Raw genomic sequence first — 24,233 nt, forward strand, 5'->3', positions numbered from 1 at the left:
ACACCCACGAAGCACCGTTACCCATCGCGCCACAAAAGCCGCAGCCCTTGCAACGCAAGGGGAAACCCTACTTCAAGTCTCAGAGCGAGTGACGTCACCGATTGAAACGCTATTAGCGCGCACCACCGCTAACTAACTAGCCATTTCACATCGGTTACACTCACCCCCCCTTTGACCTCCTCCTTTTCCGCAGCAACCAATGATCCGGGTCAACAGCATCAATGTAACAGTGTAGGTTCCGTCCCTCTCTTCGCCCCAACCCAGGCTCGAACCAGAACACCATCCCAACCGTGAAGCACGGGGGTGGCAGCATCATGTTGTGGGAGTGCTTTGCTGCAGGAGGGACTGGTGCACTTCACAAAATAGATGGCATCATTTGGCAGGAAAGTTATGTGGATATATTGAAGCAACATCTCAAGACATCAGTCAGGAAGTTAAAGCTTGGTCGCAAATGGGTCTTCCAACTGGACAATGACCCCAAGCATACTTCCAAAGTTGTGGCAAAATGGCTTAAGGACAACAAAGGCAAGGTATTGGAGTGGTCATCACAAAGCCCTGACCTCAATCCTATAGAACATTTGTGGGCAGAACTGAAAAAGTGTGTGCGAGCAAGGAGGCCTGCAAACCTGACTCAGTTACACCAGCTCTATAAGGCGGAATGGGCCAAAATTCACCCACTATTTTGGGAAGCTTGTGGAAGGCTACCTGAAACGTTTGACCAAAGTTAAACAATTTAAAGGCAATGCTACCAAATACTAATTGAGTGTATGTAAACTTCTGACCCACTGGGAATGTGATGAAAGAAATAAAAGCTGAAATAAATAATTCTCTCTACTATTATTCTGACATTTCACATTCTTAAAATAAAGTGATCCTAACTGATGTTATATTTTACTTAACATTACCACAACATTCTCAGCATACACATTTCTAGTTCCTTAAAGCCTAAGAAAGCAGATTGGAATACATCCCAATTATGTTTCTCTCCAGATTTAATGACAATTTGCATTTGAAGGTTCTATTGTAGGCCCACTACAACGTGATAGACACACATGAGATTTCATAATGAACAAAAATATAAACACAACATGTAAAATGTTGGTCCCATGTTTCACAAGCTAAAATAAAAGATCCCAAAAAATGGGCTTGTTTACATCCTTGTTAGTGAGCATTTCTCCTTTGACAAGATAATCCATCCACCTGACAGGTGTGGCATATCAAGAAACTTATTAAACAACATGATCATTAGACAGGTGCACCTTGTGCTGGGGACAATAAAAGGACACTCTAAAATATGCAGTTTTGTCACACAACACAATGCCACAGATGTCTCAAGTTTTGAGGGAGTGTGCAATTGGCATGCTGACTGCAGGAATGTCCACCAGAGCTGTTGCCAGAGAATCGAATCATAATGTATCGACCATTATCCACATCCAATGTCATTTTAGAGAACATGGCAGTACATCCAACCGGTCTCACAACAGCAGACCATGTGTAACCACGGGATCATCTGAGACCAGCCACCCGCTGATGAAACTTTGAGTTTGCACAACCGAAGAATTTCTGCACAAACTGTCAGAAACAGTCTCAGGGAAGCTCATCGTCCTCACCCATGTCTTGACCTGACTGCAGTTCGGCGTCCTAACCAACTTCATTGGGCGAATCCCGGTTTCAACTGTACCGGGCACAAGGCAGACAGCGTGTATAGCGTTGTGTGGGGGAGCGGTTTGCTGATGTCAATGTTATGAACAGAGTGCCCCATGGTGGCAGTGGGGTTATGGTATGGGCACTCATAAGCTACAAACAACAAACACAATTGCATTTTATCGATGGAAATTTGAATGCAAAGATATACCATGATGAGATCCTGAGGCCCATTGTTGTGCCATTCATCCGCCGCCATCACCTCATGTTTCAGCATGATAATGCACGACCCCATGTCACAAGAATCTGTACACAATTCCTGGAAGCTGAAAATGTCCCAGTTCTTCCACGGCCTTCATACACACCAGGCATGTCACCCATTGAGCATGTTTGGGATGCTCTGGATTGACATGTACAACAGCATGTTCCAGTTCCCACCAATATCCAGCAACGTCGCACAACCATTGAAGAGGAGTGGGACAACATTCCACAGGCCACAATCAACAGCCTGATCTAATCTATGTGAAGGACATGTGTCGATCTGCATTAGGCATATGGTGGTCACACCAGATACTGAATGGTTTTCTGATCCACGCCCATACCTTAAGGTATCTGTGACCAACAGATACATATCTGTATTCCCAGTGATGGGAAATCCATAGATTAGGGCCTACATTCATTTATTTCAATTGACTGATTTCCTTATATGAACTGTAACTATATTTTTATTCAGTGTAATTTAATTCAAAAGGTTATTTGAACAGCAAAGACTGGCGATTTGCTTTTTTAAATTAATCTTTTTAATTAAAACCGGTTGGCATTTATTGTCATGGTTCTTGCCCTGGAGGCAGTTCGGCAGAGTGGTCACTAGCTGGCACAGTCACAAATTCATAAAATTAGATTTTAAATCTAACACTAACCTTACCTTAACCACACTGCTAAACCAAATGTTTGTTTTCATGATTTTTTACAATATAGCCCATTTTTACTTTGTAGCTGGCCCATCTAGTGGAAATCGCTGAATTCTGTATGTAAGGCGAGATTCATGACAATTAACATCAACCTGCCAATTTAACAGAATTTGGTGTACTGTGCAAAATGGTATATTCTTCAGATGAGCAACATTGTGGTCACTATGAATTCTAAAATAAACCTACCTACCGTTCACAAGTTGTTCTCCTGTGTGTGGCAGAACAAAGATTTTGCACGGTGCAAGTTTCCTGGGTGGGCCTCATTTTTAACTGTGCGTACATACAAAATATACCCCAAACTGTTTGTGTGACAGTTCTAACTTAATGTGAGAATGTGCTCACCTCCCAGCAAACTTTAGACCATTCATATCTCATTTAGTTGGACATAGTAGCCTAGTAAATAGATAGGCTAGGTATTTCAAGTTTTGCTGTATGTAATCCCATAGGTAGCACAGTTTATAACATCACCTACAATCGAATTTAACAGGTGAACATGCAGACAGTTGATCTTTTACTTTGAAGTAGCCTACTGTAATTTCATTTTTTTTCAGTATCCTACAGTAGATATAGTGTTCAGAATTCGCTATGCATTTTTTTTTGAAAAAGTCATTACAAAAGATTAAAACATTCTGCCCACACCTCTAAAGAAATACTATCAAATTTGCCATTCTGCTTTCTTTTAGAAAAATCTGCATTAGGCATATGTGTGTATGTGTGTCAAAAAACTGACATGGCCAAGTTCCAACATTTCTAAATCATACAGCAAATCAGGGTTTTTGTTACCATGAAAGGTGAGTGGAGGGCGTTTTCCAGGCAGGGTTGTAGCACCTGTTCATGTATGGTTGGAATCTCGCTGCATTTCTAAATGATCTGCAATCTGTTCAACTAAACCGACCAACCGGCTTCACTTGTGACTTGCGTTTGGCATTGGCTAACACACTTACAAATCATAAACTGCTCCCTTCAGAGTAGTATAATTGAACTTGGCTTGCCTTGAACATCTTTCTGATTTTCAAATGAAAGTACATGAGTTTGAAATGGCTCATCTATTGTAGCACTGTGGTTTCTGGTAACACATAACAATAAGAAAGCACCTACTAGTGCCACATGGAAACATTGAAATTGGTTTGGAGAGTGAGTTTAGCAGTTCAGAGTCTAAAGACAATTGTTGCTACAGCAGATGCACAATAACAGCAACCGAAATAATGAATAATGCAGCGTGTTAGCCTCTGTGTGCGTTAGCGTGCAAGTGTGTGTTAGTGTGTGTACTAGTGTTTGTGTATGTGTGTCAACATGTGTTGTCATGTGTGCGTGTGTTAGCATGTGTTAGCAAGAGAATTTCTATGGTGTGTACGACCGTGACAACCGCCGCGGCTAAATTTAGAGGTGACATCAGAGTGCATGGTTGCCATGACAGCAGCGAGGCCTGTGGGTATTGACGAGGCAAGAGAACAACAATGCAGATACAACTCATTAGATATCTGTGTCTGTGTGTGTGTGTGTGTGTGTGTGTGTGTGTGTATATACACATTACATGGACTAAGCCAGTCATATCTGCTTCAGTTTTCACCTGCACCACCATTGTGTTTCAATGTCAAATACTGTTTTCATGAGACTCTAGTATGCTGTAAATTTATTTTTGTTTTTTATTGCAAAACGGTTTCCCACGGTGTGACCTTTTGAACATGAGCCTGCTTTGTCTCATGATGAAAATGAACATGTTCTCTACTAGTTCTAGAATTCAGATTCAGAATGCTTTTCCTCCAATCAGGAGGTCTGGTTCAGCTAAGGAATGTTTGGGCATTCTATAACACTACGCCCTCTTCCATATGTCATCTCCCTGGGCAACCCAGCAGCCAATCTGTCCGGACTTCTGGGACTTCCTGTTACTGCCTTTCTGTCCCCCAGAGGTGTGATGTCAAGCTGGTCGAGTGGTGAGTGTGTACAACACAGGAAAAACCACTACACAATTGTGCAAGTGTGTGTGTGTGTGTGTGTGGTGTGCATATTCCCGTCTGTGTACTGTGTACACTTTCTCGCATGTGTGTGCAATTGTGGTCAATCAAAAGAGCTCTCTATTCCCCAGACATCTCTCTCAGCCTGCCCAGCTCCATCCTCCATCCTCCTCCATCCAGCCCTCAATGGACCTGTTGATGGGGAACAGGGTGTCTGTTGTGCTGCTGGCTGACACGTCCCTCATCTAAAATGCACCGCTGCCTGCCGACCAACACTCTTCCTCATTCAAATTCAGACTAAATAAACTCTGTTCCAAAAATCCACCGACTCCACGAACTTCAACCAAACCTAAACCCCCCCCCCGAAAAAAAACCGTAAATCACGTTTCACCTCATTTGTCCATATGATTTTATTCACAATACATCCGCACACACACGTTGTTCGGAGTTCAGTTGTTCTCGAGCGACCAGAGGCTGACACAAAACCACCATCAATCAGTCCTATAACTGCCTAAGCTACCACCACAGTACATGAGTGAGTGCTTTTAAAGCAGGAATCTGTGCACGTGTGAGTGTCTCCCTGCCTGCTTGCCTGCATGCAAACACACAGTGCATTCAGAAAGGACTCAGACCCATTGACTTTTTCTACATTGTTGTTACGTTACAGCCTCATTCTAAAATGTATTAAAAAATTATAATAATCTAATCAATCTACACACAATACACCATTATGACAAAGCAAAAACAGGTTTTTAGACCTTTTTGCAAATGTATTTAAAATAAAAAGCTTAAAATATGACATTTACATAAGTATTCAAGTCTTCTTGGGTATGACGCTACAAGCTTGGTACACCTGTATTTGGGGAGTTTCTCCCATTCTTCTCTGCAGATCCTCTCAAGCTCTGTCAGGTTGGATGGCAAGCGTTGTTGCACAGCTATTTTCAGGCCTCTCAAGAGATGTCCGATTGGGTTCAAGACCAGGCTCTGGCTGGAACACTCAAGGACAATCAGAGACTTGTCCCGAAGCCACTCCTGCGTTGTCTTGGCTGTGTGCTAAGGGTCGTTGTCCTGTTGGAAGGTGAAACTTCACCCCAGTCTGAGGTCCTGAGCAAGTTTTCATCAAGGATCTCTCTGTACTTACAGTAGTTCCGTTCATCTTTCCCTCGATCCTGACTAGTCTCCCAGTCCCTGCCGCTGAAAAACATCCCCACAGCATGATGCTGCTAACACCATCCTTCATCGTAGGGATGGAGCAAAATTTCCTCCAGACGTGACGCTTGGCATTCAAATTTTTTGGTACCCTTCCCCAGATATGTGCCTCGACACAATCCTGTCTCAGAGCTCTATGGACAATTCTTTGTCCTCATGGCTTGGTTTTTGCTCTGACATGCACTGTCAACTGTGGGACCTTACATAAACAGGTGTGTGCCTTTCCAAATCATGTCCAGTCAATTGAATTTACCACAGGTGGACTCCAATCAAGTTGTAAAAACATCTCAAGGATGATCAATGGAAACAGGATGCACCTGAGCTCAATTTCGAGTCCCATAGCAAAGGGTATGAAAACTTATGTAAATAAGGTGTTTCGGTTTTATTTTTAATACATTTGTAAACATTTCTAAAAACCTGTTTTTGCATTGTCATTATGGGGTATTGTGTGTAGATTTGATGAGGATTCGTATTTATTTAATCAATTTTAGAATAAGGCTGTAACATAATAAAATGTGGAAAAAGTCAAGGGGTCTGAATACTTTTCGAATGCCATATGTAGGCGAGTAGTAAACCATACACAGCAGCACACAGGGACTGATCTGTGCAAAACATGCTAGGAGATGACATCAGTGTGTGCAGTGTACACTCTCCGTATGATCATGGTACAGGCTAAATAAGGAACTACTCACATATACTGTAGCTCTTAGAAATGATAAGATCGCATTACAATTAATGGTGAATAGCGGTGACTTATCCATTATACTAGGGTTGTCACAATACTATCGATATTATGGCAAGGAAACAAAACACGAGGCAAACCTTTTGGAAACAAACAACCTTTTGTTGTCACCCTGATTTTGTCACATTTGTTTTAGTTTTTTAAGCTATAGCGCACACTATTTTACATGCAGGTTTCTACAGGACTATACAGTGGACTCTGCTTCTTGTTTTTCTTTTTGCCATGGGAAAGTATCAGGATTGTAGTATTGGGATACTGTTACCGTGACAACCCTGGCTCATACTACATCAAACGCTTGAAGACCTGATGAAAAATGTGATAGGAACACAAGCATTTAATCCACTTATTATTTTGATCTAGTGAAACGAGTGGACCAATAGATACAGACAATGGGCTCTATTTTCGGCTGGCGTTAAGCCAGCGCAATTGTCAAACGCAGGCTTGTTTGCAATTTTGACCTGTTAAAGCTTTTCTATTTTCAAACCCTAGTGCCAGTATTGGTAATTTACCTGTCTCGACACAATAATCACAAATGAGTTCGCTTGCGGTTGGTTATGGCATGGATTTTTACAGCGGAAGCGCAGCTTATCCAGCTGTGACGCACAGTAGCCTCATGCACATGGCACAATAAATGTGCTTTTTGTGCCCGTAAACCTTGTACTTAGAAACATAAACTAATGTTTTTCCCCCATTTTGTTTAATTTGATTAAAAACCAAGCATAGCCTCCCATCCTCTCAATGAAGGCAGTTTTTTTGTCATACCCAATGCATTCGCCAAGTAATCAAGTCTATTGATAAAGGGTTTTGTGAGACCGCTTTGAAATAAATCTTAAATCACCAAAGGTCCATTAAAAGATCAAGCTTAGCAGCAAGAAAACAGTGAACGGATATCCCCTTTTTATCTGTAGGCTATTACATTATTTTAGCCAGCTCCTGTTATTATTTTTACTGCAGTGCATCTCCTCCTCATGGACTGTACCAGATTTGCCAGTTCTTGCTGTGAGATGTTACCCCACTCTTCCACCAAGGCACCTGCAAGTTCCCGGACATTTCTGGGGGGAACGGCCCTAGCCCTCACCCTACGATCCCACAGGTCCCAGATGTGCTCAATGAGATTGAGATCCAGGCTCTTCGCTGGCCATGGCAGAACACTGACATTCCTGTCTTGCAGGAAATCACGCACAGAACGAGCAGCATGGCTGGTGGCATTGTCATGCTGGAGGGTCATGTCAGGATGAGCCTGCAGGAAAGATACCACATGAAGGAGGAGGATATCTTCCCTGTAACGCACAGCGTTGAGATTGCCTGCAATGACAACAAGCTCAGTCCGATGATGCTGTGACACACAACCCCAGACCATGACGGACCCTCCACCTCCAAATCGATTCCGCTCCAGAGTACAGACCTCGGTGTAACGCTCATTCCTTCGACGACAATCGCGAATCCGACCATCACCCCTGGTGAGACAAAACCGCGAGTGAAGAGCACTTTTAGCCAGTCCTGTGGGTCCAGCAACGGTGGGTTTGTGCCCATAGGTGACATTGTTGCCGGTGATGTCTGTTGAGGACCTGCCTTTCAACAGGCCTACAAGCCCTCATTCCAGCCTCTCTCAGCCTATTGCGGACAGTCTGAGCACTGATGGAGGGATTGTGCTTTCCTGGTGTAACTCGGGCAGTTGTTGTTGCCATCCTGTACTTGTCCCGCAGGTGGGATGTTCGGATGTACCGATCCTGTGCAGGTGTTGTTACATGTGGTCTGCCACTGTGAGGACGATCAGCCGTCCGTCCCTGTAGCGCTGTCTTAGGCGTCTCACAGGACGGACATTGCAATTTATCGCCCTGGCCACATCTGCAGTCCTCATGCCTCCTTGCAGCATGCCTAAGGCATGTTCACACAGAAGAGCAGGGATTCTGGGCATCTTTCTTTGGTGTTTTTCCAGAGTCAGTAGAAAGGCCTCTTTAGTGTCCTAAGTTTTCATAACTGTAACCTTAATTGCCTGTAAGCTATTAGTGTCTTAACGACCGTTCCACAGGTGCATGTTCATTCATTGTTTATGGTTCATTGAACAAGCATGGGTAACAGTGTTTAAACCCTTTACAATGAAGATCTGTGAAATTATCTTTGAAAGACAGGGTCCTGAAAAAGGGACGTTTCTTTTTTTCGTGAATTTATCTGAAAACATTTTAAGTTTTTTTCCTGTAAGAATTCCTTGTTTTCTGTTTCGTTTGATTAAAAAACAAGCCCTTATAGTAGGCTACCCTCACCCTAATATAATGCATCTGGTTTCTTTCTAATCCTGGCAATGCATTAGCCAAGGAGCCTATCCATAAAAGATTTCTAAATGGTCTACTCGTGAGGCTTTTGCCGACATGCTTATGGATTATTCACAATTCACATAGGCCTACCTACAGTGCATACTCCATTCGACTTGTATCCATCCCCATTTCCAAAGAGCGCCTCTTGTCTGGTTACCAAAGATGCGCTCATCCAAACATAGGCTATTCACATTTCTCAGTCCGATAACACCATATAAACTACATCTTTCTTATTGCGAACGTGCCTCACAAATACAATACAATTTACGGGAGCCTAGTATTTGTGATGCAAATAAAAGGCCTATACTCATTGAAGCCAATTACAAAAATGTTGACTGTCAACGCTCCAAAAATATTGAGCCAACACTGGATGTTTTTTTGTTTTGTTTTACTGCTGCTATCACTCGTTACTGTAGCCTATGCTATTTAATAAACTGTAGTATCAATCCACAAGGCACTAGGATGACAATATTCCATGCCCCCGGCTGAATTGGAGTTGATGACAACGCAAAGACCATCAATAACCTACAGAACTTAAGAAAAATGCATGCAGTATTAAGCCATGGAACATGTTGATTGGCCAGTGAGTGGCCAAGCCCTCGTCACACCTACAACTTGTTAATTCATCAAAACCTATCCCTTTCGCACTACCGCCAGCTATTGCGGCTATGAAAATAACCACTGTGAAAATATTTCTGGCCCACCCCAGACCTATAGCACTACCACCAGCGCTTAGACTTACCATTGCGTTAAGTTTGTTAAAATAGAGCCCAATGAGTCATTGAAAAAATTGTTGGTTACTAAATCCGGCGAGAACTAGGACCATAAAAAAACAGTTCGCTGAAGCATGTCTGAGCGGTTGGCTGGATATGCCCACAACCGCTATATACTTAATGCTGATTGGTTTTGGTTCTACCCACCATAGTGCTGTCCAGTTAGAACGTGATGTTGAGGCCCATTACTGCACGCTTTGTCACCACCACCTACAGATGTTGTGTATACTTGTGTGGCTCAAAATAAATGTAGAAACAATGCAAACATGAAGATCAATTTCCAAGATACTAAATATATAATTACATATACAATATAACAACAAGCAGATGAGCAATGTGGCATGATATAAACATATGAATGAAAGCAATGGAAATACAGGAATATTGATGTAAATGTAAAAATACTGCCCGAGAGAGAGTGAGAACTGATCCTAGGGCTATTAGTTACTGTGCATGTGCGAGAGCATGAGAGAGGCAGTAGTGCCCCCTAATACAGCAGTATCTAAGGCTTTACCTTGCAACGGTAGCAGGCAATCAATATAAACATTGCTAGTAAAATAGTAGCGAGTAGGCTAGTCGCACTTAAAACACACCTGTAGCAATAAATAACAATATGTACTAAATGAGATCGCATGTACAGAGTACACTAATCCTTGATATTGACTTTCAGTTCCGTTACATTACACATAAGAGTCATTGGACGAAGGTGTCTTCTGTAGGGGGAGATTTGTTAAAAGCCACAATGTTCAGTCAAAGCACTTAAACACATCGTTTGCGGTACGGTTTTGGAAGCATAAGGACCTTGTCTTTCATATCAGTGAGAAATCACAAAAAAAACGAAAGGTTCAATTGATACATACCTTTAGAGGGTTAGGGTTCGCACACAGCCATATTTCCATGTTACAGCACTTGTTCACATGCTAATTAGCTATCTGCGTCTCCAAACACCTGTGTCTAAACGGAAGACAGATTGTCACAAAAAAATACTGTCGGCTGCAACTGTGTTAAAACCGGTTAAAACAGTTTACAGGAAGTGTGTATTTTGAATTTGTTAAATTATTTTGATGTGATATGAAAGTAAAGGGATTTATGTTTCTAGAACGGGACTGCAATTGAAAAACAATTCACATTTAGATTGAGTATTTGGCTGTTTTGTCTTCCATAGCCAATTCGCCCTTTAAACAGAACATGTAAGATCCTTGGACTAAGGAGTAACTAGGTCTAAGGAGTAACTAAGAGTACGCACTAACAGACAATTCTAGAATGAGCTCAGAGCTAGCAAACAACACCTGAAACTTCTTACTTACAAACTTATCTACACAGTTACATTACACGGTAAGGTAACCTTCACTCACTAATATTACACTCAAACTTATCCCAGGAGCATTTCCAACAATTACTTATTTTAATGGACACACATATTGGAAAACGGCATGTGAACGGTCTGTCTTCTTCTTTGAGGTTTATTGGCAGACTACACTCAAAGTGTATTTCCGCCACTTAGTGTAACGGGTAGGAAAATATCCCCAAAAACAAAATATGTTGTGGATGAACAAATTCATACTAACTACCAAAAAACACTAACACAATTCACAGTGCTTCTATTAAAATCACAATGCGATTTTTTGACACTTAATAACCGTTGCAATAAACACCACAAAATCCACCTTTTTCACACAAAGCGTGTCTGGTTTTCTTGGTTGACAAATATTTACTAATGGCTGGGGTGTATCCACTACCATATCATCAACACTTGCTTTCTCAATTATGATCCCCACCACAGTTGCAACACAGACATTCTTCAATTCGATCTTCAATATAATATCAATATTAGGTAAAGTTCCCCCTCGCTGGTCACCATAGCAGCACCCACCTGTAGCACGCGCTCCAGCAGGTATATCTCTCTGGTCACCCCCAAAGCCAATTCCTCCTTCGGCCGCCTCTCCTTCCAGTTCTCTGCTGCCAATGACTGGAACGAACTACAAAAATCTCTAAAACTGGAAACACTTATCTCCCTCACTAGCTTTAAGCACCAGCTGTCAGAGCAGCTCACAGATTACTGCACCTGTACATAGCCCATCTATAATTTAGCCCAAACAACTACCTCTTCCCCTACTGTATTTATTTATTTATTTTGCTCCTTTGCACCCCATTATTTATATTTCTACTTTGCACTTTCTTCCACTGTAAATCTACCATTCTAGTGTTTTACTTGCTATATTGTATTTACCTCGCCCCCATGGCCTTTTTTGCCTTTAACTCCCTTATCTCACCTCATTTGCTCACTTTGTATATAGACTTATTTTTCTACTATATTATTGACTGTATGTTTGTTTTACTCCCTGTGTAACTCTGGTGTTGTGTGTGTCAAACTGCTTTGCTTTATCTTGGCCAGGTCGCAACTGTAAATGAGAACTTGTTCTCAACTTGCCTACCTGGTCTGCAAACATTTGCAACATGGCCAAATCCTTTAAAGTTATTGCATTGTAGTGGCTTGTGGACAAATGCATTTACTGCATACTTTACATGCGTAGGGATGTGCTCTTTATCAAAAAACAAAAGAACTTGCTGACTTTCTTCCTTTTCCCCATTCACCATGCAGTTCAGGTGACGGGCACCAACCACATCTTGGATTCTCTTGAAGTATTCAATATCTACCGTTATCGACACCCCGGTGCTCTACTTCGCAGTTCAAAGCATAATACTTCAGAATTTTGAATTCTTGTGATTCCCAAAGCCTCCTACTTTTGCTCTTCAGAAACACAATTAACCAGAACAAGCCCACTCCTGGTCAAACTGATTGATTCCACTTTTCCCTACACATACTTCAGCTTCTTCGATACCTCAAATGGGTTTCTCAGATAAATGTCCTTATTCAAAAAACTAATCCCAACAGGAAACATACCCTTATCTGACCTACACTCACCATCCATTACAATTTTTTTGCAATTTCCTTTTTGTTTTATTCTTGGACACTATAGTTTTCCATTCATCATCTTCAACTTTACTCGATTCAGACTTGGCATCCACTTCTGCCTTGATCCTTCCCCGTCCTCTACGCTAGTTAGTGCACTTCCTTCTTCTTGCGACAGCATGTAAACACTCACTAACGTGAGGTGTCAGGGCCCTGGAGTGTCTCCAAGCGTCCTGATTGGTTGGAATAGGCAGGTGATCGACAGACCTAAAGGCCAATCAGATTGAGAGGGTCAGACTTTTTTTTACAGCTGCCCCTGGATTTTCTGTTGGAAATCCACACATCCTGAAAGGCCTCAATAGGGGGCTTAGTCCTGGAAGGGCCTAGTACTATCTGGCAGGACAGAGGGGCAGAGCAGTGAAGGTACCAGACTAGCAGGGGTCCAGTCCTTGTGTGCATCTGGCCATAGAAGGGTAGCTGGTTGCGGGTGTCTCTTAGAGGACCATGGGGGCCAGTAGGGTGCCGGCTCCAGTGCATGTAAGGGGCCGCCCCATGAGGGAGGGACAGTTCTGGGCTGCGCCATGGAACGCCACGGTGTGGCAGAGGATCAAACTGCAGAGGAATGTGGCAAGCCTGCCACAACTGTTGTTGACAGCTAGCTGGCTTCTGCTGAGGTTGGTGACTCTCTCACCACTACTGACGGCAATGGCTCCCATGGTGGAGCAAGTGTGGACACCTGGATGAGGCTCATCAGGGATTCAAAAGCAGGAGCCAACTAGGCCCCAGAGACGAGGTCAGGTGATTCCCCAGGTGCAAGGGCTGGAGGGTCTTCCATTGCGGGAGGTGGGCGGCCCCCTAGAACTGGAGACAGCAGGCCCCCTGGGTCAGGGAACGGTGGGTCCCCCAGGTCAGTGGGCTGAGGGCCTATTAGGGCAGGAAACATACAACCAAAAACTATGACCTAAGACTGCAGGCCAGGTGTTACAGGAGACTGAGAACCTACCTGAGAAGGGAACTTGGAGCTTAGGACAGGCGGCTAGGCACCGGCTGAAACTGGGGATTGTGAACTGGCTAGCGGCAAGGACTGCAGACCTAGAAAGACAGCCAACTCAGGGCTGAACAGGACAGGAAACCCAGGGCCTGGAACTAGTACAGGAGGTTTAGCGTGTAGCACTAGGAGGGGTGGCTTTAGACCAACTGAGGGCAGAAATCACAGACCTAGTGGGACACAGAACCTAAAGCCTGGCAGAGCAGGAGACTGAAGGTCGACTAGGTCTGGGGACAGCGCACCTAGGACGCATGAAGGCTGGGAGTCTGGTGCTGGTAACATCGGGCCTGATAGAGAGGATGACTGTGCCTGGCAGGGAAACTGACTCTGGAACATACAGGGATACTGGCTCTGGGCCTGAGAGGGAAACTGGTACTGGAACTGACAGGAAAAACAATTGAGTGCTAGGAGAGCAATAGAGCTGTGGGCCTACTAGAGGAAAGGTAACTCTGAGCCAAGACAGGCAGGAGCCTGATTACCCACCAGAGGGCCGACTAGTGCTGGAGACAGCAGACCTAGTACAGCTGGAGACTGAGGACCTAGTGCTAGGGACTGAGAGCCGAAGAGGGCTAAGGATTGAGAGCCTAGCACAGGTAACTTGTGGCCTAGCAGGGCAGGAGGCTCTAAGTCTGGCAGACTAGGCAACTGCCTACCAACTAAGGCAGGGGGCTGTGATCTGAGAAGGGCAGGAGACTGCAGACCTGCAAATGAATGTAGGGCCTAGCTGGGTAGGATACTTAGAGGCTGCTAGTGCAGGGGACTGTGGACTGGGGTCCTAGTACTAATACAGCAGTCCAGGGGCCTAAGCCAGAAGTGTGAGCCTGCAACTAGGGCCAGAGACTAAGGGCCTGGTATATCCGTAAACTTGGAGCCTACTGGGGGAGCAGGAGTCTGTGCCAGAAGCTGGCAGGGGTGGAGACGTGGCTTAAGGTTCCAGGGTAGCAGACAGTCAAACCTCGGGCAGACGAGCATCTGCTCGACCAATAGTGGATCCTCACAGGGAATAGAGGATGGCAGCCAGAACAACGGCAGCCAGAACAGGCCCCGTGTCAGCAGCTGGCTGTGGCTCCACGTCTGAAGCAGAAGCCTCCTTAACTATGGCTAGTCGAGGCTCTGGCTGAAGGGGGTGCAGACTTTGGTGTCGTGGACTGTGCACTGTGGAATTGTGTCGATCTGCTGGTGAGCCAGGCTGCTCTGGGGGCTTGCCCGGGTGGGCCTAGATGGATGTCGGTCAGGAGAGCAGCTGGGCCACCTCGGGGGGGGAGTGGCGCTCCCAACGCTCTGGTAAATACAACGTAGGTTTCAGCCAGGGGAACCTGGAGTGATGTAGTTCTGATGAGTAGCTGGGCCACCTCAGGATGTAATGGAATTCCCAATGATCTCGTGGAGGCAGCGAAAGCTCAGGCCGGGGGGCCCTTGGGTAGTGTCTTTCAGGGGAGTAGCAATGCAAAATCCATTACGTACCTACAGTATTTTAGGAAACGTTTTTGTAAAACATGCATCTTACACTGTACCGGTATCCCCTGTATATAGCCTCGCTACTGTCTCCGTGTGGCTCAATTGGTAGAGCACGGTGTTTGCAATGCCAGGGTTGTGGGTTCGATTCCCACGGGGGACCAGTACGAAAAAAAATGTTTGAAATGTATGCATTCACTACTGTAAGTCGTTCTGGATAAGAGCGTCTGCTGAAATGAAAAAAAATAATGTACTGTTATTTTACTGCTGCTCTTTAACTATTTGTTATTTTTAACTTAACACTTATTTTTCTTACAACTGCATTGTTGGTTAAGGGCTTGTAAGTAAGCATTTCACTGTAAGGTCATATTCGGCGCATCTGACAAATAACATTGGATTTGATTTCATCAAGGTTTAATATGGTCTAATTGGTTTCTCTTTTTATATTGTCAATTTCCCTTTTCAGTGTTGTGATATTTGTGACATCCATAACAATTGTGTATGTGATGGAGCATATGAGCTGCGTTTACACAATGCAGCCCAATTCTGATATTGTTTTCCATTCATTTGTGTTTTGACCAATCACATCAGATCTTTTCACATCAGATCTTTTTCAGAGCTGATCTGACTGGTCAAAAGACCAATTAGTGGAAAAAATATCATAACTGTGCTGCCTGTGTAAACGCAGCCAACTTAGCTTCAAAAGTATGTAAATTCACCACATTTTGTGTGCTTGTTTTGAGACGTATTCTTTAGACTTTTAGAGAAGCAATTGTTGATATCTTAAAAAGTATGTGATATCATAGAAAATATATGCAGAAATGCATTTCTCAAACATGGCAGTAGTGTTGTTTAGATAAAACGATGAAAAGATTTGTTTCTGTGTTTTAGACATCCATAATGGAGGGAGTAACATCCATAACGGTCATTTTTCCTCTCCAAAGTAATAATGAAAATGACAGTCTTTTCAAAATTATCGTTTTTGTTTTGAGCCAAGCCTTTCCTTCGAAATGGCTATCTATGTTTTACCTTAAGACTCACAAACTTACAGAGTTTCACAAATAAGTTCAGTTTCCCAAAAAAGCTGAGGAGTATTTCTGTCTGTAATAAAGCCTTTTTGTGGGGGAAAACACATTCTGATTGGTTGGTTGGACCTGGCTCTCAAGTGGGTGGGCCTATGTCCTCCCAGGCCCACCTATTGCTGCGCCCCTGCCCAGTCATGTGAAATCCATAGGTTAGGGCCTAATTTATTCATTTCAATTGACTGATTTCCTTATATGAACTGTAACTCAGTAAAATCGTTGACATTTTTGCATTTTGTTGCATGTTGCGTTTATATTTTTGTTCAGTATAGTTTGTGATTTTGTGTGCTAATGTCACATCCGTAATGCTGGAATTGCCCTATTCTATCCTCAATAGGACTTCATGGATAAATAAAGGTTAAATACAAAATGAAAAAAATTATAATCCCAATTCCGTATTTAATGTAGGATAATGAGAAGGAACTTGACCACCCCGGATAATTACGTTAGAAATGTATCATTTTCAACAGATAAAATTTGAAGTTGACTAGGTAACAGTTGTTTGGCATAGCTGGGTAGGGGGCACTGTATGAGTAAATTTGATTTGTTTAGCCAAAATGAATCTAAGGCACAAGCTGAAATTGGGTTTTACATCAACATGTGCTTTCCTAGACAGCTAGAATTGTCCCAGGTTAATAATGGACTTAACACAAGCACGGAGAGAAAAAAAATGACCAACAAACTCAAAAAGCACAACCCATAATCTTCATCCAACAGATAAGAATATTAAAACACTTTTTAGAGTCCTTGTTTTGCATATTCTTGATTATTACACTAATAAAGCCTTGGACTATGAAGGACATTTTGTCCATTTGGGTGGGTTAAGTGGACTGCTGACCTGTTGGACGACTTTAAGTGTGTGTGTGTGTGTGTGTGTGTGTGTGTGTGTGTGTGTGTGTGTGTGTGTGAGAGTGTGAGAGAGAGAGAGAGACATTTGTCTCGACATGTATAGGCTACAACATTTGGACATGTTTCAGATACACTAATGTTCGGTGCTTTCAGAAAGTAGTCACTTCTCTTGACTTTTTCCACATTTTGCTGTGTTACAAGGTAGGGCTAATATTTAATTGTCATTTTTTTTGTCAACGTGCTACACAAAATACTCTGTAATATCAAATTAGAAGAAAAAATATTCACCCGCCTGAGTCCATACATGTTAGAATCACCTTTGGCAGTGATTACACCTGCGAGTCTTTCTGGGTAAGTCTCTAAGAGCTTGGTACACCTGGATTGTACAATATTTGCACATTATTCTTAGACAATTCTTCCAGTTGGTTGTTGATCATTGCTAGAGAGCCATTTTCAAGTTTTGCCATAGATTTTCAAGCCGATATAAGTCAAAACTGTAACTAGGCCATTCAGGAACATTCAATGTCGTCTTGGTAAGCAATTCCAGTGTATATTTGGTCTTATGTTTTCTGTTATTGTCCTGCTGAAAGGTGCATTTGTCTCCCAGTGTCTGTAGGAAAGCAGACTGAACCAGGTTTTCCTCTAGGATTTTGCCTGTGCTTAACTCTATTCCCTAGTACTTGACAATGACACACATACCCATAACATGGCACAGCCACCACCATGCTTGAAAATATGAAGAGTGGTACTCATGTGTTGTGTTGGATTTGCCTCAAACATAATGCTTTTGTATTCTAGACATGAATTTCTTTGGCAATTTTTTTTGCAGTTTTGCTTTAGTGCCTTATTGCAAACAGGATGCATCTTTTGGAATATTTTTATTCTGTACAGGCTTCCTTCTTTTCACTCTGTCATTTAGGTTAGTATTGTGGGGTAACTACAATGTTGTTGATCCATTCTCAGCAGGGCCTAAAACTAACTTTGTCTACCAGCCACTGTGGCAGGTAGATAAAAAATAAATAATCTACCAGACACTCATATTTGTTTTACCTGCCCAAATATTTTTTTGCTGCATTAATTACACAGAAAACACAAATCTAAATGGACGAGCATGTTTAGTAATGTTTCTAATACAAGGAATGTATTATTTATGTATTTTAGACCTGAGCCATTAAACCAAAATATCACAGATGAGACAAATGTTCAGCTGCCCCTTTAAGGTTACCTTGGTAACATGGCCATTCCAGTCTTCACAGGTGCCTGTGAGAATCTCACTAGTAGAGGGCGACGACATCTCTTCTCTTCGCTAGCAGTGGAAACGAATTCAAACATTTAAAAACAACCTAACTTGAAGAAAACAATGTAAATATCCAAGAAACATGAGGATAATATCTCACTTCAGTAGTTAGACCAACTTTTATGCCTGTGCGCATTGCTTCTAAAAACAAATCTTTCAACACTTCATTCACAGTGAACAAAGCCACCCAGAAGGCAGTGTTGCTGCGCGAGGTGGGATAGCTATATAACGATAGCAGTCCTATTTCTTTGTGCATCACCAGATATGAAGCAAAACAGCAGAAATAATTTGGAAACATCAACTGCAGCATTTATCTTGCTATAAAATAACTGCTCGCACATGGCTCATACTTGACTTTTGACTATTTGTAAGAAATGCTTGCATTGTAGAGCCCTGTGTGTGACCACCCGCCAACGTGGCTGGTAAGTTAGACATTCTTACCCGACATTTCCAAAATCTACCTGCATTTGGTGGGTGGCAGGTGTTCATTTTAGGCTCTGATCCTCAGTTTTCTCCTATCACAGCCATTAAACTCTGTAGCTGTTTTAAAGTCACCATTGGCGTCATGGTGAAATCCCTGAGCGGTTTCCTTCCTCTCTGGCAAATGATTTTGGAAGGACGCCTATATCCTTGTAGTGACTGGCTGTATTGATAACTACAACATACTCAAAAGGATATTCAATGTCTGCTTTTTTTACCCATCTACCAATAGGTGCCTTTCGTTGCGAGGCATTGGAAAACCTCCCTGGTCTTTGTGGTTGTATCTGTGTTTAAATTCACTACTCCACTGAGGGAACTTAAAGATAATTGTATGTGTGTTGTACAGAGATTAAGTAGTAATTCAAAAATCATGTTAAACACTATTATTTCTCACAGAGTGAGTCCATGCAACTTATTATGTGACTTGTTAAGCACATTTTATGTCCTGACTTATTTAAGCTTGCCATAACAAAGGGGTTGAATACTTAGACTCAAGACATTTCACATTATAATTTTTTGGTTTCTAAAAACATAATTCCACTTTGACATTATGGGGTATTCTGTGCAACCCAGTGACACAAAATCTAAATTCAGGCTGTAACACAACAACATTTGAAAAAAAGTCAAGGGTTGAGAATAGGGCACTGTAAGTATAGCAAGAATGCAAAACCTGCCAATCTGTTTGAACAATTTCAGCCCCTCAAACCCCTGTCATTTAACTAAAGCCCACTCACCTTCAGTAAGGCAGCAACAAGCTGGGGCAACACCCACCGGCCTTTCAAACACACACACACACACACACACACACACACACACACACACACACACACACACACACACACACACACACACACACACGCAGCCCTGTCATCATCAGTAAGCTCTAGCGCAGGGAAAAACCCTCGCTCAGCCAGAGAACATCAGAAGAAAAGGGTCTCCACTGCACTTAGCCTATAGCAATATGGGGGTTACACACATGTCAAGGATTCAGTAATCACAAGGTGTCACTTTACATCATTCACAAGGAACATGTCAAGCCACCAAAGCAACGTACACAGCGGTGACAAGCCTTTTAAGAACCCAGCGGTTTCCACTGGGTACAGATGTCAGTTCAACATGTAGTTTTGATTTACATTAGATTGAGTTGTCAACTAACTCAACTTGAAATCAACAACAATTTGAACCCTGTCACTGGACTTAGGTTGATAGTTGGGTGACTGAAAAAGAGTGGGTGGTGTTTTTCCCACATTTTCCCATTTAATTGGCATGTCGTGACCTCTGGAGACGCTTTCATGATCCGCCTGTTCATTATTAATGAGACTACAGCCTCTTACTTCAACCTGGGTGCAGCACATTGCACTTTGGCTTGGCCTCGCTACACAGCCATGTTGCGTCCCAAATGGCACTATATTCCCCTATTTAGTGCACTACTTTTGACCAGGGCCCATAGGTGAGGTTGGAGAGAGAGGAAAGGTACACAGTAAATCAAGGATAGTTAAAATCACAGTGTTATTGACTCTACTGGGAGTTATCTTAACCCTCAAGAGAGTGATACGCTCCCTGGAGTTAGTGTTGATAACTGGAGTTGATTGGGACAGAGTACTGTTAACTCCATCAAGAGTACTTTGTATTCAGTGAGGCTGGGAGGGGCCACATTGTAAAAACTGTATATCCCAGCATACTGCAGGTTGAATGTTTTTATTGTTTGTTTCAATATCTGGGTTTTCGCATATCCATTGATGCTACACAAAGATAAGAAAGTAATCCAATCTGTAAGTGGTTGGATTTATAGCAACCATTACTGAGATAGTTGTTCCAGTTTACATGGTGTAGGTCAGTGGCGGTTCTAGCTTGTATGGCTCCCTGGGCTCCCTTGGCATTTCGTAGTGTGACTGATTTTTACTAATTGCATTAGTACTGTACAAAGTTAAAAGGTGCGCTATTTGATAGACTCCCCCACTACCCCTACCTCGGGCTTCCAGACGGGAGACCTGAGGTCAACCTACCCCCGCCCCCTCCCCATCTTGTACTTCTGAGTGGGAGACCTTCCCAGGCAGTTGCCTGCCTAGCTCACAAACTACAATCAGGGCGCCCACTCCGACAAGGTTAATTGACCCATAGTCCCACACAGTGACATGATATCATTGACGTGACGTGCAAATAAGCCATAGAAAACCGATCGTGCAAATGTCACCATTCTGATTTATTTTGTGCGGGCGCCATGTGCCTCCCCCGGCAAGATGCCGCCCTGGGCGGCTGCCCATGTCGCCTATACCTAAATCCGCCACTGGTGTAGGTGGTCTCCATCTACTGTATTTTCTTCCCTACTCTGACAGGCATTCTAAATGCACGTTGTGGGTTGTATAAAAGTGTTGCATGTCTTCCTGCAAGTTGGACCTAATAGACATTGGATATAACATTGCAAACCACCATAATGTAAAACATTAACAAATATTCAAATAAGACTTTACACCCTATTAACTCAAAGGAAGTAAATTGAAAGAGAAGTGAACTCTGCTGGAGTTGATTGTTAATTCAGAACAACACAGAAATGTGTAAATGGCAAGGGAGTTGATTAAAAGCAACACTGAGAATAATAAAATGGCAGGTCAGGTCGAGTTAAATTAAGCAACTCTGTCAGTTCGATATTTACTCCATTTAGGCCTAGTGTAGTTTTAACTCCCAAAATATCAATACCGTGACCAGAGTAGTTTTAACACAAAATGGCAGTGGGACCATATAAACCCCAAAATAACGTTACATTTGACCCTATAAGAGTTGAATTAACTCTTGCGATTTGACTGTGTATTGGTCATTAATGAGGAGATGTTGTTTTCGCTACTAGTTCTACTCCTGCAAAAATGATACTTCTTCGGCACTAAGTGACAAACAACCAAGCAACCAGGATATTCGAGAAAAAACATCCACAGAAGTCACAACACCAGCAGCACTGCATATTGTTTAGAAATCAAAGACATATTTCCAATTCACATTGGACAAAGTTCACAAAAAGCCAAACCCTATGAAACATGACTTCACTTACTAACTCACAAGAACACAACTTCACACATGAAAGGCCGTTTTAAATGCATCCTACCTTTGCCGTAGTTGAAGTGGAGTTTGATAGCTTTGCCCTGATTGATGTGTAGGTAGGTGAACCACACGGCAAAGGTGAGCAGCACAAGCAGCAGAAGGAGTTTGAACTGCTTCCGGATTTTCTTCACGGGGAAGCGCAGCATCCTCGCTCAAACATCATCCGTTTACCGGCTGCAGAATGGGGAGAATGCCTGACGCTCGTTAACCCGAACTAACCGTCCGCGGTTCTGGAGTAGTAGGTTACTGAAGTAATCGTGTATAACCTAACCGGTACTCCTTGGATGAGATCGAGGTGTAGTCCCCTAGTCCATCCGTGGTGTATCCGTTGCCCGACACTATAGCCAACAGTGAATTTAGCTGAGTTCTAAATGAAAAAACACATTCTCTGATGCGCCAGGTTTGACCGTAAAATAGCGCTCCGGACTCGCTTCAGTCATTGCTATAGACTAACTTTATCAATTGTAAATGAGCTATTATTTGCGTTCTTACTCTGCAAGAGAACCGTTGTCCTCGGAGACAAACTCCTTGAAAAAAAACGAAGAAAGGGTTCCCCAAATCGCATTCCAGGCGCTCTGCGGTGGCAGTTTGGGCAGGGGGAAAGGCGGCGGATCAGAAGCCGCGGTTCAGTCAGTGTTCGACTAAGGGAACAAAATAGCAGTCCAGCGATAATCTAGCCAAATCCCCTACTCGCTCTAGCCTCGTTGACACCCCGACGCTGATTATTTCAACGATTTCTCACACGAGGATCATGCCCCAGATTAAGGCGAATCCGAGGGCACAGTTGAGCGGCTTCCACAGATAGAATCAGAAAACGTACAATTTTAAAAATAGACGTGTTTCTATTCTAAAGATTGCCAATTCGCGGCTAAATAAGTAGCCTACTACGTTCGCTCGCACGACAGCGTGCAGTGAGTTTACATGACATAGTAAACACTAAAACAGAGCGAGTCAGAGTTCTAGATTTTACACTGACATGCGCATTTCCAAATAGACTAGAGGGTTTGATCTATCCAAATCAACACCCGCGCGTCGTACGTAGCATTATAGGGTTGCTCTAGTGTGCTCTCTGTTTATTTGCAAATTACGTGTCAAATTATCCACCTTACTCCGTAATAACCAACTGTCCTATCTAAACTCCAAACGTTCCGTTCCTAATCGTTAAACACTGATGAAACGGTAATCTGGAGAAGTAATTTGGCTAATGATAATGGATCAGTTGGACCGCTTTCCTATATTCCCCAGAGCTGTGATTCGATATCAACTGGCATCATCTTCATAACCTATTCTGGCTAATTTAAAGACCCAGTTGAGAAATATAAAACGCTATCAACAAAATACCTGCGTTGAGAATTGAACAGCGCGCTGGGTGCCAGGTGAGAGGAGTAGGCCTAGACTAAACATGAAACGTTAAATGTGCCGGTTCGTTTCGAGATCCACGGGATTCCTCTCAGAGGTCCATGTGCACCTTCACGCGCCCCGATCGTCGGTGCTGCTGCTCTCTCAGTCGCTGCATTTGACCGAAATGCTCCCGACCAAGTCCCGACCCTTGTCAGCGTTCCCGGTGCAGGCGAAACGCAAACGCAAGCTCTCGCTAAACAATAACATCCAAATTCAGGAGAGATGCAGTATGATGAACGCTACAATGTTACTAGCTGCGATGCACTGGCTAGCAGTGTTATTCAATTCGTGAGCTCTTCTTCGTTATTACACCGTAATAACATCGTCCTCTTCTGCCCTTACATGGCGCATCATGTCGAAATGAACCCTTGCTCAATGCAAGGTGTCGCAGAATATGGAGATATGTATAATAGTATAAATACTAACACATAATATTTTTTTAAAAATGCTATACCCTAGTAAAGCACAGGCAGAGGCTATTCTCCCTTGCCCATGTAATCTATATACTCTTCTTCTAATCTCCCACAATTTTTAAACGCTTCGGCTGTTGCCTATGGTCTGGTTTTTGAGACTACTCTTCTTCGTCCATCAATTGGGCATCAGAAACGCTGCTGGGCAACCGAACTTGGGAGCAGCCCATGATCGACAGGTCCGGTATCCAACCGGAGCCTGCGCTCGTGGGAGGTGCGATGACGACATTGGCCATTAGACGACGTCGGCTTTTCCCAATGATGAGAATGGTAAATATTGTAGTGACCCGTTATCTAGCATGGAAAACAGTTCTACATAGCTCGACTATCAGCTTATTCTTTTAAATGTGGTTTTAAATCGGGCCAGGTCTATTGAATATAAATCCTACCCCGTGATGTGGCGTCCAAAGTAAGTAGCGTGTCGTATCCAAAAGTCATAATACACCGTCCAAGGCAAGGCAAGGCAGTCCACGCTCACAGGTGATGCTGCTTTGGAGATAGGCACTCCAAGATGCGCCCTTGAGTGCCGCCTTTT

At 43.1% G+C, this 24,233-nt stretch overlaps 1 protein-coding gene across 1 annotated transcript in view; it reads right to left on the reverse strand.

The window, feature by feature from the left end:
• b4galnt4a (beta-1,4-N-acetyl-galactosaminyl transferase 4a) overlaps nt 1-23,816 on the reverse strand; it is a 486,523-nt gene extending 462,707 nt beyond the window's left edge. The window contains exon 1 of the mRNA XM_029758480.1: nt 21,832-23,816. Coding sequence (XP_029614340.1) covers nt 21,832-21,973 — 142 coding nt within the window. The 5' untranslated portion in view covers nt 21,974-23,816. The remainder of the gene's footprint in view (nt 1-21,831) is intronic.
• Nucleotides 23,817-24,233: the final 417 nt, after the last annotated feature.

Source organism: Salmo trutta, chromosome 7 (genome assembly GCF_901001165.1).
Source record: "Salmo trutta chromosome 7, fSalTru1.1, whole genome shotgun sequence".
Classification (NCBI taxonomy): domain Eukaryota; kingdom Metazoa; phylum Chordata; class Actinopteri; order Salmoniformes; family Salmonidae; genus Salmo; species Salmo trutta.